At 40.9% G+C, this 20,935-nt stretch overlaps 1 protein-coding gene across 3 annotated transcripts in view; it reads left to right on the forward strand.

Annotated features, from left to right (window-relative positions):
- The window catches only part of LOC131105506 (zinc finger protein 516-like), a 39,323-nt gene that overhangs the window by 13,494 nt on the left and 4,894 nt on the right, over positions 1 to 20,935 (forward strand). For 2 of the 3 annotated variants that reach the window (XM_058053665.2, XM_058053666.2), the window contains exons 2-4: positions 5,188 to 7,388; positions 10,652 to 11,893; positions 14,998 to 15,102. In XM_058053665.2, coding sequence (XP_057909648.2) covers positions 5,648 to 7,388; positions 10,652 to 11,893; positions 14,998 to 15,102 — 3,088 coding nt within the window. In that variant the 5' untranslated portion in view covers positions 5,188 to 5,647. Of the gene's footprint in view, positions 1 to 5,187; positions 7,389 to 10,651; positions 11,894 to 14,997; positions 15,103 to 17,643; positions 17,715 to 20,935 lie in introns of all 3 variants that reach the window. The other variant, XM_058053668.2, reaches the window with a different exon arrangement.

Consider the following 20,935-nt stretch of genomic DNA (forward strand, 5'->3'; position numbering starts at 1 on the left):
TCTGATGTCTTATTTAGTAAAAAAAACAAAACAATAAACTGTAAAATTAAATTACATGGTTTGATGTGGTCTGATGTTTAAAAGGACATGAGAACATACAGCTGATAGTATAACACCTTTACAGATAAAATTATAATTCAAGGAAAATTATAAGAATAAAATAGTGTGTGTGAGGGTAGGTGTGTTAAATATATGTTGTGACAATTTTGTTAACTCAATGCGGCCCACGAGTCAAAATATTTGCCCACCCCTGCTTTATACAGTATACAACAGTAATCTTATACAGGCTACTCTTCAGTATATCATCTACCCCTCCATTCAGCCAATTCTGTTTTTTTAACACAAGTAACACATAAAAATGAACGTTTATAGTAAAGGTTTTTATCACCGGGTTGGAAACCTCAAAGGTATTGATTATGACCCCTGGCAGTTTGCTTTTACAGCTCGGGAACATGTACCTCTTAGATGTTGAAAACATGCAAGCAGTTATCCGAGTGTCAAATGATGAGACCTATCGGGTACATTAGTGCAGATTGCACTTTGAGGTACAGAAACTGACTCAGACTGCACCCCCATTTCTGACAGTTTGCCGACACGTTGCACTGGTTCAATAATGAGTCATCAGCGCAGCTGCTTTGGAATACATGACGGCTAATGGCTTGTCCTCATACTAACTCAATACTCACCTTGCTCCTCTCCTCCTGCTATTTGACAGATAAAAATGACAAATTTAGCCCATCTACTGTATATAGTGACTGGCTGGGGACTTGTCCTGCTTATTACCTTTTCATATAATGAACATTGAAAGACTATAGCTTACATGTCTTTCCACTTGCTACTAAATGATCTAATGTGGCTGACTCAGGAAAGGTTTTACAAATGCAGAAGTGTAGTGTACACATTGTAAGAAGAATACTGCTGTACTGCAGGGGGACATGGGGAAGTGTGTGTGTGTGTTGGGTGGGGGTCGGGGGGAGATACAGGCTCGAGCACCCACGGGTTAACAAGTAGTGTGAGAAAAACAGCCAGAATTTGAGGAAAGGGGGGAGGGAAGCACACACACACACACACACACACACACACACACGTACACATGCATACAACGCACAAGTGGGAGCGGAAGATGGTCATAAAACATTTGCACTCTATTTTGATTACTAAAGTTACAGTGCCTGTTTAAAATTGCACATTACATCATCATTTTTTATTTGAATGCATGGTAGTCAATTTAGCAATTTAAGTCTCGAACACATGATAATACACTACAGCATATTTCATTGGTGCAAACTCCAGGTGAGTACCAGTGGCCGTAAAGATCAATTATTTTGAATTGCAAGCTGCATTTATTACATGCGTGTCAACATAAACGGCTGAGAAGCAATCCTTTTCCCCTTGTGGCCTGTCCAATAATTCCACTGGCATGGATCGGTCACCAAAATGTAAAATGACAGTATTGACCCAAACACCTGCCACTTCCTACACAAACATACACACAGACCCAGTGGACTCTTTATCTCAAGGCCCTTCTCACGCAAATAAGGAGGGGTGGGTGTTGAGAAGAGACAGACAGCGCAGACCCCCTCTATTGTCCTGACCGGGTTTAAGGCATGGGGGGTAGGGATGGAAATGGGGATAGGATGGGAATCGGGGAGCCTAACAATGCCGCAAAACCCCCCATTGCTCTTCCTACTTATGAGCATGACCTGTTGTGACAGTCCGGGGACACACTGATGAAATGGAACTACACTTAAATGTTGTTGCGCTTTCTCACTGATGGATTTTTTTTTTTACAGGATACAGTTGCGATGGGAGCCCATATGGACTCACTAGTTACCTACTTGCAAAGCAACAAGTGGAAGTACACTCAGTGGTCACTATATTAGGTACACTTGCACAATTTAGTCCGATTAAATAAAATCACTGTGCCAAGTACTGCATTTATTTATATATTAATGTTCAGTTTGGATGGACACTGAGAGGCATTAATTGAATTGGTTTATTATTGTGGTTGCAGTTTGCAGCAGTGCTTGCATGTCACGGATGCCATCTGGTGTAACTGCAAACGTATGTTGGTAAACCTCAGCTCAGTTGAATCTGATCATTTTGTGATGAACTGTGCAAAAAATATATATTTTTAATTTGACAACTGATCTCCAAATTGTCCTGAATGGTCCTTGTTTGTGTTTTGCAAACAGAGTGTGTGTGTGTGTTTGTGTGTGTGTCCAGCTGTGCTTTACCCTCCGCGCTCTTCATCACAGAGCTTCAAGCCAACCCCTTTGTCTGATAGTTTAGAGCAGGGTGGGAGGTGAGGAGCAGTTTGTTCATAATGGATTATTGATTGGTCTGAGAATACACTGGCTCTGCACTGTGCATGTGTGTTTGTGTGCTGCTGTGTTTTTAGGCACCCCACCACTTCCTTTGTCCTAGTCTAAGCAGCCAGTGTCTCCACTTCATGAGCAACTGTGCAGAGGCTGTCAAGGATTTTGCAAAGCCTTCACTGTATGTTCTTCACTGTGAAGCAGCGAGTGTGTGAGCAACGCTCTGTACAAGCAACATTCAATGCTGCCTGTATGGAATACTGTTAAAAGCCTGCAGTGTGCACATATAGGCTTCTGAAAGATGTGTGGGCAACATTAAAAGCCCCCTCTGTTTTGCTTCTTGATTCCACAGTTTCACTGCTTGTGTGCGTTTGTCAGTATTCATACAGATGGTCCACTCTTTATTTTGCACCGTCGTGTATCTATACTGAACTTCAAATCTTTGTCTCTGGGCTTCTTATCTGGGATTGAACCACATCCTGTCAGTGATGAGCGATGCCCCTCACTAGAAGGACACATATTACCAGTGATAAGACAAGTGTGTGAGTAAGACACTGCATTTGGAATACATAACATTAGCTTTGCACCTTTTAGAGTTGTGTTGAATGTGCTTGCAACTGGACTGCACTGAATCGATTCCTTCTCAAAGACCTCAGACATCTTTACAAGCTAGAATGTGTCTTTGTCTTTCTGTGGTTTGATATTAAGATTGGACAAAAGAAAGCATGTATTGCATACCAGAACACTGCAAACTTAACTATGATTATTTTAATATGGGTTGTATGCCTCATTTTTGAGGCACAAAGCGTTTGCCAATAATCTCATTAATGGAAGTAAACTGGAGCTTCACAGAGACCGTTCCATTTTGGAAATCCGACCGTTTTAGTGCATGCAAATGAAGTGTGTGTAAAGACTTCATAGATTTTAATAAAATAAAGAACACTACGTAGATTTGTAGCTCTGCTGCAGCTTATTCATTTTCAATACAAGACATACTGTATGATTATTCATGTTCTTATGTTCCTGCCCCACCACCTTATCCTCTTGTGATTATGATCAATTATCCTCTTATAATTAGACCTTGGCAACAATTCTGCTATGGTCTCCTGACACTTTGTATTATAGATACCATGTAACAATTAAAAATTAGTCTTATATTATCTAGTGCTCAATTTCATGTTCATCCCCTTGGAGTCATGAAAAGCAATGTTCATGTTGAATCAGATATGTAGATGTAAATTGTTATGTATGATCAATGTTTTTATATTGTGAACTTATAAATGAAAGCCTTTTAAAAATCAGTATCTGCATAATTTCAAAACTCTAGTCCATGGTGTACCCTGCCTCCCGCAAAAAAGACAGCCGGGATAGGCTCCAGCATACCTGTGGCCCTAGAGAGGATAAGCGACTTAGAAAATGGATGGATGGATAATTTCAAAACAAAAAAAGGTTAACAAATTGACACAACAGTGAAGCAATTCAGTAATTATGTCCTCAAGTACTGTCCACACAGTATGTGGCATCAAGTATTTTCCTAGTATAGTAAAGTACATCATCCCCGTTGTCTTCATGTTGCTCTGTGACATAATTCAACTCCAGTTTGAGAATAGAAAGCACATTGTCTGAAGAGCCACTTCCTTTTGTGTACCTAAGAACTTTGTCATGTGATAGTGTCAGTGGAGGCCATTATGGGGAGGGAATATAGTGGCACTGCTGATCTTGCTGATGTGAACACGGAACGCCCACCCCCTCCTTCCCCCCCACCATGATTGTGTAAAGTGTCGACTCAGCTGGTGTGGCGTCAGTGGCCCCAAACCGAGCACAAATCATTGCACAATCATGCAGATGGAAGTTGTGCATAAATACATTTAATGGCACATGTAGACACAGCTACCCTCAAAACGTTTTCTACAAACTTTAAAATGAAAGGATTCAAGGGACACTTTATATTTTGTAAACAAACATGCAGATATCATAAGAAGTTGGATATATTTTTAAAAAACTGCATGTGAGCTTTGGAATCTAGGTGAATAGGCGTATTATTAATATTAATTTTTTTTTTTTAATATTTTGACCGTCTTCTTAAATAGTCTTTTTTAATGTTCTTCTTGGAATATTATGACTATATTTATGACTTTATATAGTATTACGCAACCTAATTTTCCAAAATTAACTTACTGGTTTTTCAAGATATGACTTTAAAACCATAATATATTTTTTCTTTAATACTTCAACTCTCTGCTACTAAGATGGCATTATTTTGTCTCGAAATATTATAAGCTTATTCTTGTACTTTGCTTTGTCAGAATATTATGACTTCAAAAAATGCAGTCATTTTTTATATTTCAACTTAACTACTTTAAGCTTTACTGAAGAATTACTAAACTATTAGTTTTCCTCATAATATTGTAGTTATTCTCGTAAAAAAATATGACTTTTTCTCATTAAATCACAACTTTTTTCTTTTAATATTTTTTTTAACTTAAAATTACTGCCGACTTGCAGTTTTGCTGTTTTTGTAGTTTTAGTAGTTAAATAGTATGTTTATAGTAGTTCAATAGTATGTCACCGGCCAATAAAAAAAACAGCTGTGGGCTGCAAAAGGCACCCAGACTGCACTTTGGACACCCGTACAGCGTACAAACACAAGGTATTCTGTACCTGTGCATTGAGATCCTGTTCTACTGTCAGTTACATAATCCTACATTTATCTATTTTTCCTAGTAAATGCTTGTGTAATGTAGATGAAGCTGTGACTCTTTGAAAAAGATTTGCTTCACTAACATTATTGTTTTCTCTTTTTCCCCATCTCCTCCTCCTGCACCACTTCCTGTCTACCTCAATACCCCACTTTCTTTTTCATTCTCAGGTGGATGATAGAGATGGCCCTAAAGCTGCTGATACGTGTAAAATGTGAAGATGGAAGAGAGAGGCCAGTCATATGAATGAAAAAAGGAAGTGTGGAATAATAGTCTTTCCTGAAACGCTACCTGGAGAGATTACGATCTTAAAATGTCTCCTTCTTCAGAGATAATCAGACATCAGAAACAGCTTTGAATATCTAATGCATTTAGTTTGCTTACTAATCCATACATACTTTTCATGGTATTATGGTACTTGTAGTACATAGCACCACACATGCTGACATTGATAGATGAAGATGGCTAGATGGCATTGTTTTTTGTAGCAGTGCTAAAGGAGACTGAAAGCAGATGACATTTTAATGAATACAAAGGCCTTCTCGGCATGCTTAGATGTGCACGTGCAGATAGCAGTGGTTTGACATTTTAGTTCAAAGTCCAGGTGTGCTGGATAGATCCAATCCCACGATGAATCCTAATGCGGAGGTGATGGAAATCCAAACAAGAAGTCAAAAGGAAAAGTTGACTCCAGTCAAAGCCAATTCCAAACACGATGTGGAGAGCGAGGATGACAAAATCCCAGGGTCTTACGACTGCAACGTTTGCGGACGGAGCTTCCCTTTCATGAGCTCTCTGTCACAGCATATGAGACGCCATACTGGCGCACGCCCTTATAAATGCCCCTACTGTGACCACAGGGCCTCTCAGAAAGGAAACCTCAAAGTTCACATACGCAGCCACAAACTGGGCACGCTCTCCAGCCACCATTCCAACAATGAACAAGAGGGAGGAGCAGAGGAGGAAGAGATGAGTGTTTCAGAGGGTCTTGATGGAGGCACAAGTCCAACCAAGAGCAGCTCTGCTTGTAACCGCATGATGAGTGGAGATGGTGCGGAAGATAGTCGCAGGAAAGTACCTGTGAGGAGCTTGAAAAGAGAGAAACCTCTAAGTGACCAGCGGCCTTACTGTTGCCGACTTTGCGGCTATGAGGCCCAGCGGGAGGACCAGCTCCTGAGCCACATCGAGAAGGTCCACATCACTGTTGACAAAGATGAGCAGATAAGTGTTCAGGAAGAAGTCGTAGCTGAACCGGATGTCCTGCAGCCTCAGTGTGATGGGACTTTTCCTTGTGAAACCTGCGGCCAGGTCTTCACGCAAGCCTGGTTCTTGAAGTCACACATGAAGAAACACGCAGGAATCCTGGACCATTGCTGTCGTATATGTGGAAGACGATTCCGTGAAGCTTGGTTTCTTAAATCCCACATGAAAACACACAACACACGATCACGGTCACGAGTAAAATCGGATTCCGCTGAGCATCCGGCCACCATAAATGATGTAGCACAGGATCCTGAAATTGTCAGCTCTGTTGCATCTGTCTATCAAATGTGCTCGAAATGTGGGAACTTGTTTGATAGCCGAGAGAGCTTGAGGGCCCATGATAAAGTCCACAGTCTCAGTCATGGAAAGAAATCTCAGAGCCGATCACCACCCATTGATGATGAGGACTCACCAGCTGTGAAAAAACGTTTGCTCGACTACTTAGGCCTTCAGCCATTTGCGGAAAAGGCTGATGGAGATGTCAATAATAGGATACTGGGTCAAAGAATCCCTGAGCTTGATCCAGTTTGCAGCTACCAAGCCTGGCAGTTAGCTACTAAAGGAAAAGTTGTGGAACCAGTAGAGTGCAACAAGGCTTTCAGTGATGGAGGAAGTATTGGAGATGAAGATCTTGCTGCAGCTGCTGCAGTGTTTGATGAGAGCAGCAGCTATGTTCTTCAAAGTCAAGAAAAACGCAGCTCAGTTCGCCGGAGCAGCTCCGGTTTGGGAAACCCGGTTTCATCCGGAGACCAGACACCAGAGAGCCTCAGTGATTCTGAGTACCGACCTTCATCCCGCCAGGAACGAAGACGGCCATCGCAGTCTCAAACTCCCTCCAAATCCAACGAGTGCTTTGAATGCGGGAAGATGTTCCGCAGTCGCCACCAGGTGATTGTCCACCAGCGCGTCCATAGAAAGGACGGAGGCAGGACGTCCGTCGAAGGCAAGGAAAGAACTGAGAATAAAGACCAGTGGGCCTCAACCAGTGACCCAGAATCTGGCTCCCCTGGCCGACCCTTGACCCCGGGTTACGGTGACTCTCCACCAGCCTCCACTCTCAGAGACCATGCATCCGAGATGGGAACTGCTAACTCGGGGGAGCTTGCAGGTTAGTAACTACTCACTAAGGAAAACACATTTTAAAACAGCTTAATAGAACTTCATGTCACGATTTGAACCTCCTGCTGTCACTGCCTTCAAAAAGTCACAACGTTTGCACACGGCTCAACGTCGGCTCAGTAGTCCTACTGTATAAATATCATATGTCTGAGCGAATAGAAAAGTGTTTAGTAAGCTTGATTACACATTTTGTTTGCAAATATGTTAATGCATTGGTAATAGTTCATTCATTCATTTTCTACCGCTTGTCCTCACGAGGGTCACGGGGGTGCTGGAGCCTATCCCAGCTGTCTTCAGGCGAGAGGCGGGGAACACCCTGGACTGGTCGCCAGCCAATCACTGGGCACATATAGACAAACAACCATTCACACTCACATTCATACCTATGGACAATTTGTCGCCAATTAAAACCGGAATACCCGGAGAAAACCCACGCATGCATGGGGAGAACATGCAAACTCCACACAGAGAAGGCAGAGGGAATTGAGCTCGGGTCTCCTAGCTGTGAGGTCTGTGCACTAACCACTCGTCCACCGTGCAGCCGCATTGGTAATAGTGATTATGGTAATACTTGCTTTGAACTTGCTTATCCAATGACATTAAGGAACGTCACATTTAGCAATTATGAGGTCACTGATACTGGATAAAAGAGTTCGGCTCCCAGTCTTTTTTTGGTTGAGGTCAAGGTTTTCCTTTATTGTTCCACTCCAAACTCATCTAAGCATGCCTTTATGTACGCCGGGGCTCAGTCACGCTGGGCTTTCCCTCAAACTAATATGGTGAAGCATGTCTCGTTACCTTGGCAGCATAGCATCCAAAGCATGCACTCCTAACTGTCACCTCAGAGTAAACTTGTTCATAAAATGTGCTTTGGTTATTTGTTTACCCAGTTCCTCAGTCCATGTGGAGTAAGAACATGAGCCACCATGTGGCTGAAAGGCAAAACTACACAGGAGCCGTGGGTTTTGTTGTTGTTTTACAGCGTGCCGCAAACACATATTGGTCTATAAAATCTGCTAATAACTGTTCTTGGAAACGTGTACGGCAACACAGCAATGAAATATAACATGTTCATTAAAACGCTGTGCCTTTTATTGGCACGTTAGTACGGTCGAGGGCATTTTTCACATACCTATCATTTTTGTCATGTCCTTAACCAATAAACATTGCAGAGCAAAAACCGCGAACCTTGTCGATGCAAGGACAGACACCCCTTATCGTGAGGATAAACTGTTCCGAAGTAAAGCTTTCTCTTTATGGGACATGTGAACAATCTTTTCACCTTTTCAATCTTAACAATCTTTGCTGTTCATGCACAAATCTGCACTGTACCCGTAGCGTGGTAGATTTGTTAACAGTGATTGTCCCTGGTCTTCCTTGCTCATACTGGCGATCAAAAATAGCAGCAACATCTCTTCAGGCATGATTGAGCTGTGAGCTATTTCAGGTCTTCCTGTCTCAGGAAACACCTCCTTTATTCCCCTGTATGTGAACAGAATTTTTATTGAGGTTTTGTTGCCATGTTTTAATGTATTGTTTCATGGATTTTGTTTCTTCTGCAACATTTAATTACCATCGTTTGTTCTACATAATCAGTTTAATTTGATGATAAATGATAATGATGATACATGGAATACTGATGTACATATATAGTGCCAAGAACAACAAAAGGCTTTTTCATAGAGGACATAAAATGCAGCACAACGTAATATTTCAAACAAAAACGGCTGCTTTGATAGTTAATATTGCTCTCAGTGATTTAACCATGTTATTGTTTTCATAGTTTCCATTGGTATTTAAGTTTAGTTATATGAACAGGATCATCTAAAAGGCCTCAGGCTCAAGACTATGTGCATGGAGTATTTACTCTAGGTATTCTGGTTTCCTCCCACAGTCGAAAGCCATGCATTAGTTTAGCATAGGATTCTAAATTTCCCATAGATGTGAATGTTTGTTTGCGCTTTAATTGTGACCAGTCGATAGGTACCCCTTTCACCTAAAGTCATCTGGAATAAGCTTCAGTTTGCTTGAATAGCAAAAGCGAATAAATGAATGCATTTCCAAACCATTCAATTATTTAAAGTAGCATGAAAAAATAAAATGATCAGTGGTCAGATAAACAGTTAATCTGTGTAATCAATCTGGCTGCTCTGCTAATCATCCAATTTAGCTGCAGTTTTTTGTATTTTTTTTTTACCTTGGCAGTGTGTGTTGGTTATTGCTGCCAAGAAGAAGTGAAATAAAAAACAGATGGTAACTTAGTAGTACTGTAGAAAGAGGAAATTGCTTTTGGGAGTTTGATCTGCACAATGTAACCTGTGTGTATTTGTTAACGGCACATTATTGTGGTTTTACGCTTAATATATACTATATTAGATACAACTACTACTACTAATTATTCCTATTCTCTCAAGCCTAAATTACCATAAAGGTAGAGACAAGCTGCAGTACTGTAGTCATTACAAAGATAGGGATGCCATCTGGTGGAGAATCTTTAAAACTGCACATAACATACATTTTATTATATCCTTATATTTAAGGAAACACTCGACCAGCCTCACTATAAATAATAAAATATTGTTTTAAAATAATGTAATGTAATAATCATGTAAAATATAATAATAAAAATATAATAATAAAATATATAATAATAAATATAATAATAAAATGTAAAAATATATAATAATAATATAAAATATTGTGATAACAATGTAATACAATAATATTACAATCAGCATCAACATGATTAGTGTGGATAAACAGTAAGTGAGTGGTTAAGTGTAAACAGGTCAATATTTTATTGACTTTCTGCACATAACATACATTTTATTATATCCTAATATTTAAGGAAACACTTGACCAGCCTCACTTTAGTAAAATATTGTTTTAAAATAATGTAATGTAATAATAATGTCAAATATAATAATAAAAATACATAATAATAAAATATAATTAAAAAATATAAAAATATATATAATAATAATGTACAATATTGTGATAACAATGTAATACAATAATATTACAATCAGCATCAACATGATTAGTGTGGATAAACAGTAAGTGAGTGGTTAAGTGTAAACAGGTCAATATTTTATTGACTTTCTGTTGGAAAATAGCGGCACTTAGTGGTGAATTGGTTGTACTACAATAAAAAATCTAAAACTCCAGCCCAGGTGGTGGTAGAAAATTCAAAAGTCTGAAGCAGACTATGTTGTTTTAAAGAACCTTTGCTTTGTTCTTGCTCTTTTGCAGATGAGAAGCCTTACATCTGTAGCTTGTGTGACTTTGTTACCACTGAGTCCCAAACCTACTTGGCTCACGTCCGTGTCCAACATCCAGCTTCCTCCGCAGAAAACACAAGCCCCGTTTCCAGAGTCACCCCCGATGGTTATCCCAAGTTGAAGAAGGCCCTTTTGCAGGGGCTGACAAATGCTGAATCCCCTCCAGCTCACCCTTCCACTTGCTCCTCTCCACTTGATCCTGTCTTGACCCCTGTGGATTTATGTGTCAGAGCTGGGGGTCACAGAGGCAGAGCCCCCGTAACCGAAGACAAGAAAATCCTTCCAAACCACAAGTGTTCCTTCTGCTCCCATTCCACGCTCTATCCTGAGGTTCTGTGGATGCACCAGACGATTGCTCACCGCATGACAAGTAGTAGCTCCAATCTGGCACCAAAATGGGCGCTGAAAAACAACAACAAGGGGCCCAGAGACAGCTTGTTATCCTCAAGGAGGCGCACTGGCCCCCCACCAGTCTTGGGGGGTAAGGAATGTCCACCGCTGCCAACACTTGTACGTGCCCAACGTACACGGCCCCCGATGCAGGCTAGCGAGGTAAGGAAAAAAAACAAGGCAGGTGATCATGCGGGTACAACACCTCCATCATCAATTACCCCCTCGCCGACGCTGTCGAGAGCCTCAACATCCGCCTCCAGATCTCACTGTGGGAGAGTCCCTCAGAATCAGCCTCCTCGCTTCAGACACAAAATGACTAGTTCCCCCAGAGGAAGCTCACAGCCATCCTCCAGCTCTGTTGAGAAGAGCCCCAGCACCAGTTCACATTCCCCGGCCCCATGCGCCAATTCCTCTACATCTTCCAGAAGGCCAGACCATTACGTGATGCCACAGGAGGGACTGGGATTCATGCTGTCTAGCAAATATAGCGGTCAAGCAGAGTACAACCGAGCTGCAGGGTTCTCTCATCAGCCACTTACTAACTACCACAACGAGCAACGCATGAATGCTACGAGGCCGAGTGCCATCATCCATAGCTCCACAATGGGACAGAGCTATGGAGCCTCACAGGCACATGGCAGCATGCTGCACACTTATTCAGGTTCGTCTTCCTTCCCTGCAAAACCGAATGGAAATATGAAGCAGGAGACTCCAGAAACGCCAAACGACATCCTCAGCTTCCTAAAAAACTACAGCCCGCATGATCTGGCTGCGCTTTACCACCGCTGGGGTGCCTCGAATGGACTTTTGGATCCTAATGGTAAGGAGTCATTTTTTCTTGTTTTGTCTCAACAAACAACAACAACAAAAAGGCAGTTAATTTCTATACCGCTGACTGATATTATGTGTTAAGTGCTGTTAATACTGGGTTAAACTTCATAGTGATGAGAATCTATAAATAATGTGTTTACACTCTTGGATCAGGGTTCTCGTTATAAGAGCATTGTGGGGTCTTTACAATTTTAGGTGTTTGTGTGTACATGTGGGTACTACGCATGCGCAGGTGCACAAATGCACATTACGACCCATTACGGCGGGCACATATACGCGAGCCTTGTGTAAAAAAGTGTAAAATTGTTTACATAGAAAATACCAGTTACAATAGTTGACCCCCAACATAAAATATATTGAAATGAATGACAACCATTAACTAACAGGGATTTGTAAAATGAGTTATCAAATGATAATATTCACATGCGCTTGCATGTGTGTGAGATATGTTAAAAGGCTGCGTATGAGCCAGCTTGTGTGTCCATATGTGCTTGTTTTTTTTCTCCGATGCAAAATGAGGCTATGTGTGTGTATTTATTTAATATATTTATTTTTCTGCGAAAGACGTGAGAGAACCTTTGGTGTGTTCAGGTCTGTGAGGCATGCCTCGTCTGTAGCTCCACTCTCCCAGAAAGCTGTCACAAACTGTTTAGGTCACGGCTCTGCCTGATGAGAGACTCACACAGATGCGAATGGGGAGAGGCCAAACAGAGCGAGAGGGAACATAAGAGGCAAAGAGAGAGACAGCGAGATGAGACAGAATAATTATCCCACCAGCTGCTTTGGAAATGGTCATTACCGAACACCAGCATTATTTGCCCATTTTTAGTTGTGTCTCTAAGGTCAAGTGGGGCTGCGTGGAGCTAGGGGTCAAAGACAACAGCCCCAGAGCAGACGCATGACATCACTGTCACCCGTCCAGGCACATATCGTCACCATCCGCCTTAGCCCTTTGAGTCACATGCTATAAAGTGACCTTTTTTGAGCAGCTGAGTCTTTCTCCCTTTTTTTTCTCTGCGGAATATGTGTATGTGCTTGTGTTTGTGTGCGCGCTTGGGCTTTTCATCCGGCTCTGTCTTGTCTTTCATTAGTGCATCAGTGAGAAGGGCTGGCAGGCCAAAGTAGAAGTGGAGTAACCAGAGGCCAGCCAGCAGTTTGGGTGCCAGAGACGCTCTCTGTCACCTCTCCTCCCCATATCTTACTGGTCCCATTTTCACCTCTTTTCTACTTATAAATATACACAAACTCGCATAACAAGTAAACAGAGGCTGAGGTTGAAAGTCGTTTTGATGCTTGGACGACCGTGCTACTTTAGCTTCACTACCAAGCTCCCCAAAAGTACACCCCTAGACCTTTAAGCCAGTTACGTATCAGACAGAGAGGCCACTGAAGTGCATCCAAACTGTGTGTGTGTTGTCGAATAGATGCGCCATATTTGACTCTTCTGTCCACAAAAGCAATGATAACATTCATGTATAAAGTAAGCATAGCATTACTTTTAAATATTACATGCACAAATTGCTGCTTTTTGTTTTTTAGGTATTCATTTTGAGGGGAACACGTGTAATACTTACAGCATATGACATTTTGTAGTTCAGGAGTATATTCAACAAGTTACAGCTGCGTTTTATAGTACTTTAATATCGGGCATCATCATGTGTGTCTGTGTGTGTATACACTGACATTCCTTCATTAGAACAAACACACAAATATACACAACTCTTTAAACACATACAACGCATGCAGCAGACACACACACACACACACCTGACATGTGACACACGGGCAACGGAGCGGGCACATCACAGCCGGGGCGTTTTAATTGCCTGTAATTTATGCGGTGTGTGTGTCTGGCTGTCAGCTTGTGAGATGATGCTGTGTGACAGCTGCAGTCCAGCCCCTGGAGCTAGCAGCTCATAATGACACATTAGACATACTAATGATGCCTGCACTTGTCCACTACTCATCGCTGCCTACCTCCACCGCTGCAGCCGTGCTTCTGTGCGAATGTACATGCGATCGCTTTGTGCGCAGCACTGACCTTTAGGACTTCATTTGGCCTCAAACGCAGCAAACACTTGAATTTATGAATTTATGAGGATGATGACCACCTTTTGTATTCTCTTCACATAAATTATTCCTGCTAAATTAGTGAAAAGTTAAAATAAAGTGACCTAAAAGAAGTTCAGCACAATTTCAATATGTTCCTAACTTATTGAACTTCCTTTTTTGTACATGCTTGTTGGCATTTATTATTCATTCATTTTCTATGCTGCTATAATTAGTGACAATTTTTAATTATATTATTTTTTACATATCACTTATGTTGGCCACACAGTTAGCTTTATTGGCGACTCCAAATTGTCCATAGGTATGAATCAGATTGTGAATGATTGTTTGTCTATATGTGCCCTGCAATTGGCTGGTTATCAGTCCAGGGTTTACACCGCCTCTTGCCCAAGTCAGCTGGGATAGGCTCCAGCATACCCCTGTGACCTTAAAGAGAACCGGGGGCGGTGGCCACTGCTTCTAACCTCGCCTGCCCGAGGAGGAGCACTAAGTGTCGGAGAGCCGGACGCGAGGGCGGCGTGTTTACAAACAGCAGACAATCTTTGCACAACATCGGTACTGGAAAGTAGTCATTACGTGTTTTTTGTGGGACTACCGTGTACCAGACAGTGAGCGCTGTTGTTCTCTCCCGGTCTTTCCCGGTGAGAGCACGCTGTTTCTGGCTTCAGCAACAGTTTGGTGGATATTGCACATTCACAGCCACGCCCATAAAGAAGCCTGCTCCTCTGTGACATCACAAAGACACAGTTTTGCAACGCCTTATGAAACCCAGCGTTTTCCTTCAGTGCTCACTTCCAAACCTCATTAACTGAAACGTTGACATTGTTGAAACGAGAATACAACATTCTCACTACATCTATAGGTGTAAATGTGTACATGAAAACAGGATATTATCCTTACAAAGGCAGAATTTTATTCCGTTTACATGATTTGAGTGTATAGAAAATGACCTCTGAGATAGTAAATTAAAGCAACCGGAGCAACCCACTTGTGCTGATCCTGCATCTGCTTATGTGTCATCAGGGATGCTGAGGTCTCTCATGCAGCAGGGACAACATTTCTGCCACGAGTGCGGGAAGAGTTTCAGTCAGCCCAGCCACCTGCGTACTCATATGAGGTCCCATACAGGTAAATAGCCCATTCTACTAAACTACACACTAACACACAAAGGTTGCCACCAATGTGTTATCCCAGTAGAGCCTGCAGCCAAAAGGTTATATGCAATCCAATGCAGCGGTTACAGCAATCAAAGACATAAACGACATCTAACAATATGGATTTGGAGTTGTTTGTGGCGTTAGTCTAACATGCATGTTGCTGGTAATCATATAAAAAGTAAATTATATACACTCATGTTAAAAAAATGAGGACACCCCCTTGGGGTACGGACATAGAGGAAGAGTTGACACAACTGTGGTACTTGCAAGAATAGGACAACATGATTCTTCAATTTGTAAAATAACCCCCCAGCTTGTAATTATTCATGTATTAGAACATTTTCAGTCATTCGCATGACACCTGCTCACACACATCATCGCCCTCTCAGCTATTTATCCACTCGGAAACAACTCCTATGAGTTATAGAGAATATATGCATGGAAGGATTTACACTCAACAATAAGTCATTGTCGGACTCTGTGCTACATTCCTGCATGTACCCAAATAAATCAAAACGGATCTTTTTTGTTCAGTTGAGTGTGACAGCCAGTCTGTGAGTCCTTCCTTGCCTTGGGCCGGGCAGCTGTCTCTATTTTTTAAACTGAAACGTTTTTTTTTTTTCTTTACATACTGACCTGTGACAAATTGTATACATTATTAATCACTTGTCAATTACAGAGATGAAACTGTTCGTTCTAATGAAAGAGGATAACATTTGTTCTCACCTGTCTCATGAGTCCATTAGCATGCATACCAGTACAATTTATTAAAAGAAATTCACTCGGGCTAAATGCACGTATACACAGATTAAAACAAAAATAGCAGCGACCGTACAGTTGTGTGGTTTTTAAAAAAAAATCTGCCCACATTTGACTGCTCATGATAAAGCAACAGTTGGCATTCTAACACTTTAAAGTCAGTCGGAAGAATGGAAAAGAAAAATGTTGGTAAGAGAATCAAATGTTTATATCACATGAACCAAGGTGTATTGTTAAAATAACTATGGAATGATAGTTATACTATAGATGTGTTTGTGAACATTTGTGAAAGATCTCAAGATACTAACAGTTGCAGTGTTCTCCACAAGTATTGGAACAGTGAGGCCAATTATAATATTTTTTTATTCCGCACATTCCAAATGGTTGTAGTTTGTTTATGCAATGGTTGATATTGCGTCTTCTATCAGATTCACCATTGCTTGCTTTTCATCCATAGACAACCTCTGGTTTTTATGTTGTTTTGACCTCTAAATACCGTCTAAGTTGTACATCCAATCCAGATTTATGACCTCATTGTTTCAATACTTCTGGAGAACACTCACATTGTGTTTATACAACTACAATTTAATTCTTTACAATTCCACATGTATTCCTTTAATGTTAGATTTAGATTTATTTGCGTAATCGTGAATTAGCCTCGTAATTGTATCATTTTGTTCTTGGATTTGTTTCTCCGTCATGTGGCCCTAACATTCCTTCATGCATGTTTGTTTATATACGGGGTGCTCACACTTCCTTAGCCTGTAAGCTGTTTTTACTCAAGTCTCAAAGATGTACCGCCTACTATAAACACAGAGAATATACGTACTATAGTATATATTCTCATGCAGATGTTTTTTGATTGTAATCGAACATTAGCCTGCAATCAATATAATGGTATATATGTACATACTTTGTATTGTCTTGGATTTTCCCATTTTCTACAATATTCCATTCGTTTTTCACCCCCGTGCTTCCTCCCACTTGATCTTCCCACCTCATCCCTCTCAAAATGGAATTATCATTTTCTCGCTACCTCTTCCAAAGTTCCCCTTCCTTTGGCCTTGCTATTCTCTTCCCTTCCCTCAGATTTCCCATGCTTGAATGGCTCCTCCCACTTTTCTACTCCTTCACTTGTCCCCGCCTCATCTCCTTCCTCTCCTGTCCTGTCACGTCCATCATGTGAGAATGAAGCGATCACAGCAGACAGTGAGATAAATAGCTTCTTTACGGAGAGTGTGAATGATATGTGGCACCGCCAGTGATTGTAAGCGACAGAGGCCAAATGGTAAGTGATGCAAAGCTCAGCATCCCCTAAGCCCCGATAACACACACGCACAGACAGCGCATTAACACACACTCACGCCCATCCACGGGCTCTGTAAACACTCGCCAAGACTGTAATTAATGTTGTCACCGACGATTGTCCTCAGCGTGGACGTGCGCACGCCGAAAAGGCCAGCCACCCCGAGGCCTCTATTAACATGCGTCATATTAAATCACTGACTTGGCTCCACCAAGTTCCATCGCCATCATCATCACCATCATCATCGCCTTCACCACCGCCATTATCATTACTGCCAGCCTCCTTCCATTTCGCTGGTTGTGAAAGCCACTTGGCATTGTATGGCTGGTGGCAGAAGGGGAAAACAAAATGCTTATGTGGGTCTTGGTAGAGCTTTTAACCAAATGCCCCCCCACCCCTTCCTCTTCCATCTCTCCCACCCCCGTTTTCCTCCTTCTCCCCTCACAGTTGGGTTTGATTTAAATGGACTCCACAGAGGTACTGATGCTCACACCACCGCTTCTGAAGTTCCCAAACAAGTATGTGGCACAACGGCTAATCACTCAGCACCACCATTGCTTCTGCATGCGTGTGTGGTGTTCTTTGTGTTGCACGTGTCTTGCATGTTGTGTAACGCTGTCGACCTCTACACCACCCTCAAGCCCGCTTATGGTGTTTTCTCGTCCACACAGTGTGCACCTGGCGTTAACACATGTCATCCTCAAGTCAGATTTCACACATAGGGAATCGTATCTGACCCTAGAAAGCACACATGGGGAGGATTCTGGAGCTCAATCTAATTTCATAATTACAACAGTAACCTTTATTGCAAATGTTGATCTGAAATCAAATAACATCAGCGTCGAGCTGGGGGGGGTGGGGGGTCCAGGCCATGTGATATATCATATCATATGAATTTCTCCCAGTTTTCCACCATTTGTTGTTGGTCCCTGATGTATTATATAATAATTCTATTATTAATATAATATTATAATATATGATAATAATATAATATAATATAATGTAATATAATATAATATAATATAATATAATATAATATAATATAATATAATATAATATAATATAATATAATATAATATAATATAATATAATATAATATAATATAATATAATATAATATAATATAATATAATATAATATAATATAATATAATATAATATAATATAATATAATACAATATAATATAATATAATATAATATAATATAATATAATGATTATTAGTATCATATAATTTTTATTTTATTTTATTATTTTTATTTTATTATTTTATTATTGTCTTTTGGACACAACAAAGTGGCAACATACTTAAAATGTACGGTATTTAAAAGATAGTTTCATGTGAATCTGTATTTATTTTCATTTCTTAGTGGATAGCAGAATTGTTTTTTTTAAATCAATTTCTTACAAACCTTTTAATATTTTTATTATTAATTTATTCTTCATTTAACTACGTAACATTATACTCACATTTCATTCATCAGCCACACCAATAGTCACCCCGTAATCAATCAAGCTGTATTTTATGTACCAATAATTACTATATTAGACTCATAATAAATCAGCATCACCAGCTAATCAAGTTTATCTTTCAAAATTTTAATGACATGTTACACTTTTACGCATGCTGGATAATAAATCATCAGAGTAAGATTTATCGTGCACCGCAGTCAAAGGTGGAGACAATAAATAAAATCCTGCGTATTATCAGAGTACACATATGCAAAACATCTCAGCCTTCCATCCATTACTGCCCGGCCTTAGTTTTCCCAGTCAGTCACAAAGACAAGAATTGAGGCCGAGTTGGGAAGCAGAAGTAAATCTGCTCTGCTTTGACATTCGCTTGTACACGCTGCAACCTCAACTTTATTAATCACGTGGATACACACACCCCACATGACTGAGATTTACCGCATGCTATATGAATGATGGGAGCAGGCGTCTGGCGGAGGGGTCCAATTAGATGCAGTGTTGACGCTGCTTTACGGTGACGATAACCTTTAGTATAATGTAGTGCAGCAGTCCCGTCAGCCATGTCTCCTCACAGGGCGATGTCGCCCAGGTACTCGCTTTCCTCTCACGTCTAATACTCACCTTCTTTTCCAGCTGTTTTATTATTTTCCTTTATGATTAATTATACCTATTTTGTTGTTATCGCTCTCTTCCTCAAACACCCCCTTTCTTTCTCTCTGTTGTGCTTCTGATGATGTATGATAACAGCTATATTTCCCTGTGTCTTCTTCAGGGAAAATGGCGGGGGCAGGGCACGGGGAGTCATTTGTTTTCCCGCTTTGATATTCTTCCATTCATCAAAATGATAATTAGGTGCAATTAAATGGCAATCTCATTTGTTTTGTTCAGGTGTGAGATGAGCATTTTTTATTATTCTTTTTTTTTTTTTTTTTGCTGAGGTCTGTTATCTGTCCCATTGTAGGTCAGTCTAATTAGAAGATATATGCACGTGTGTGTGCGTGTGTGAGCGTACGGGGCACAGGGTGGCTGAGTTGATTGAGTGAAGTGCATGGAGATAAAACTAGGACTGTTTGGACGGGAATATGTGGCTTACTTATGTAGAATTCGGGAAGAAAGGGGCTGTTCTGGCATGTGAAGCAATTTCATTGAATTAAAACCTGCACTATACGGTCAAAAGTATTTCAACGTACCTATTAACGAATACATCAATAAATAAAGTATTTGTCCGAACACTTTGGGGAAGGACCTTTATGTTCCAGTAGGATGAAAGCAAGATCCATACAGGTGGTTCTTCTTGCATTATCTACAATTACATTCCTACACTGGGATGTAGTAAGTCGACTTTTGGTGTAAGTCAGATCTTATACCTAAATTATACTTAAATTAAGTCCTAAGTCGCTCACATTGAAGATACAGCAATAGAAAAATTAAAAGGTTACCAACTATCCTTTTTTCTGATTATTAATGTTGCTACAATTTCATATTCTCTTCTTAAACGACGCTGACAGGTCAGACAATGAGCTTTGTACATTTGAAAGTTCTGCACTGAGTTTTACTGACGCCACTGCAACCCAGACTTCCTTTTATGGGCATGCCCGCGCACAAGCTGTGGGTGCATAAAGTGTGCATACTCACACACAGCGTAGTGGGCTCGACGTGGCTGGAGGTGGGTTGGGGGTGGAGTAAATCACACGGATCGTTTGTACGGGAGGCAGGAAATCCAGATAAACAGAGGTGCAGAGTCTGGAAGATCTAGAAAGGTTTTTTTTTTGTTGGGAGCTGGACATAGAAGAGGCAGGGGAAGTAATAAAATGATAATTGGACCATGGTGCTTAGATTTCACTGTCACTTTCATAGGAGCAGATGACGGTTATCCTTAATGATGGCCGTGTTAGTCGAACATGCTGCCGGTGTCGCCTCTCTCGGAGCTCTGATGCGCATTGTCACTTCCATGATTTTCTTTTCCGTGGCGTATTTCTACGCGTATTAGCTTGCCTTATGGTTGGGAGACTTTATGAAGTGGAAAAAGTTAATTAACTTCACTTTTTTAACCGTTGAATTAAGCACTGTTATTCACTTTGTGACGCTTTCGAATGAGGCGTTCACTGTTTCCAGTCCAGTCGCAGTATGCAAGTATGCAAGTATTCGCTGCATTTGCTGAGTGTGCGGAAACTACAGTAGTTCTGGAGCATGCCCAGTGTTCACGGACCACCTGTATACCGTAGGCATACTTGGATGACTTCGATGTGGAAGGACTATCCTTGCTAAC

This window comes from Doryrhamphus excisus, linkage group LG5 (assembly GCF_037039965.1).
Source record: "Doryrhamphus excisus strain RoL-2023G ecotype Guam linkage group LG5, RoL_Dexc_Guam_v1.1, whole genome shotgun sequence".
In the NCBI taxonomy this organism is placed as follows: Eukaryota; Metazoa; Chordata; class Actinopteri; order Syngnathiformes; family Syngnathidae; genus Doryrhamphus; species Doryrhamphus excisus.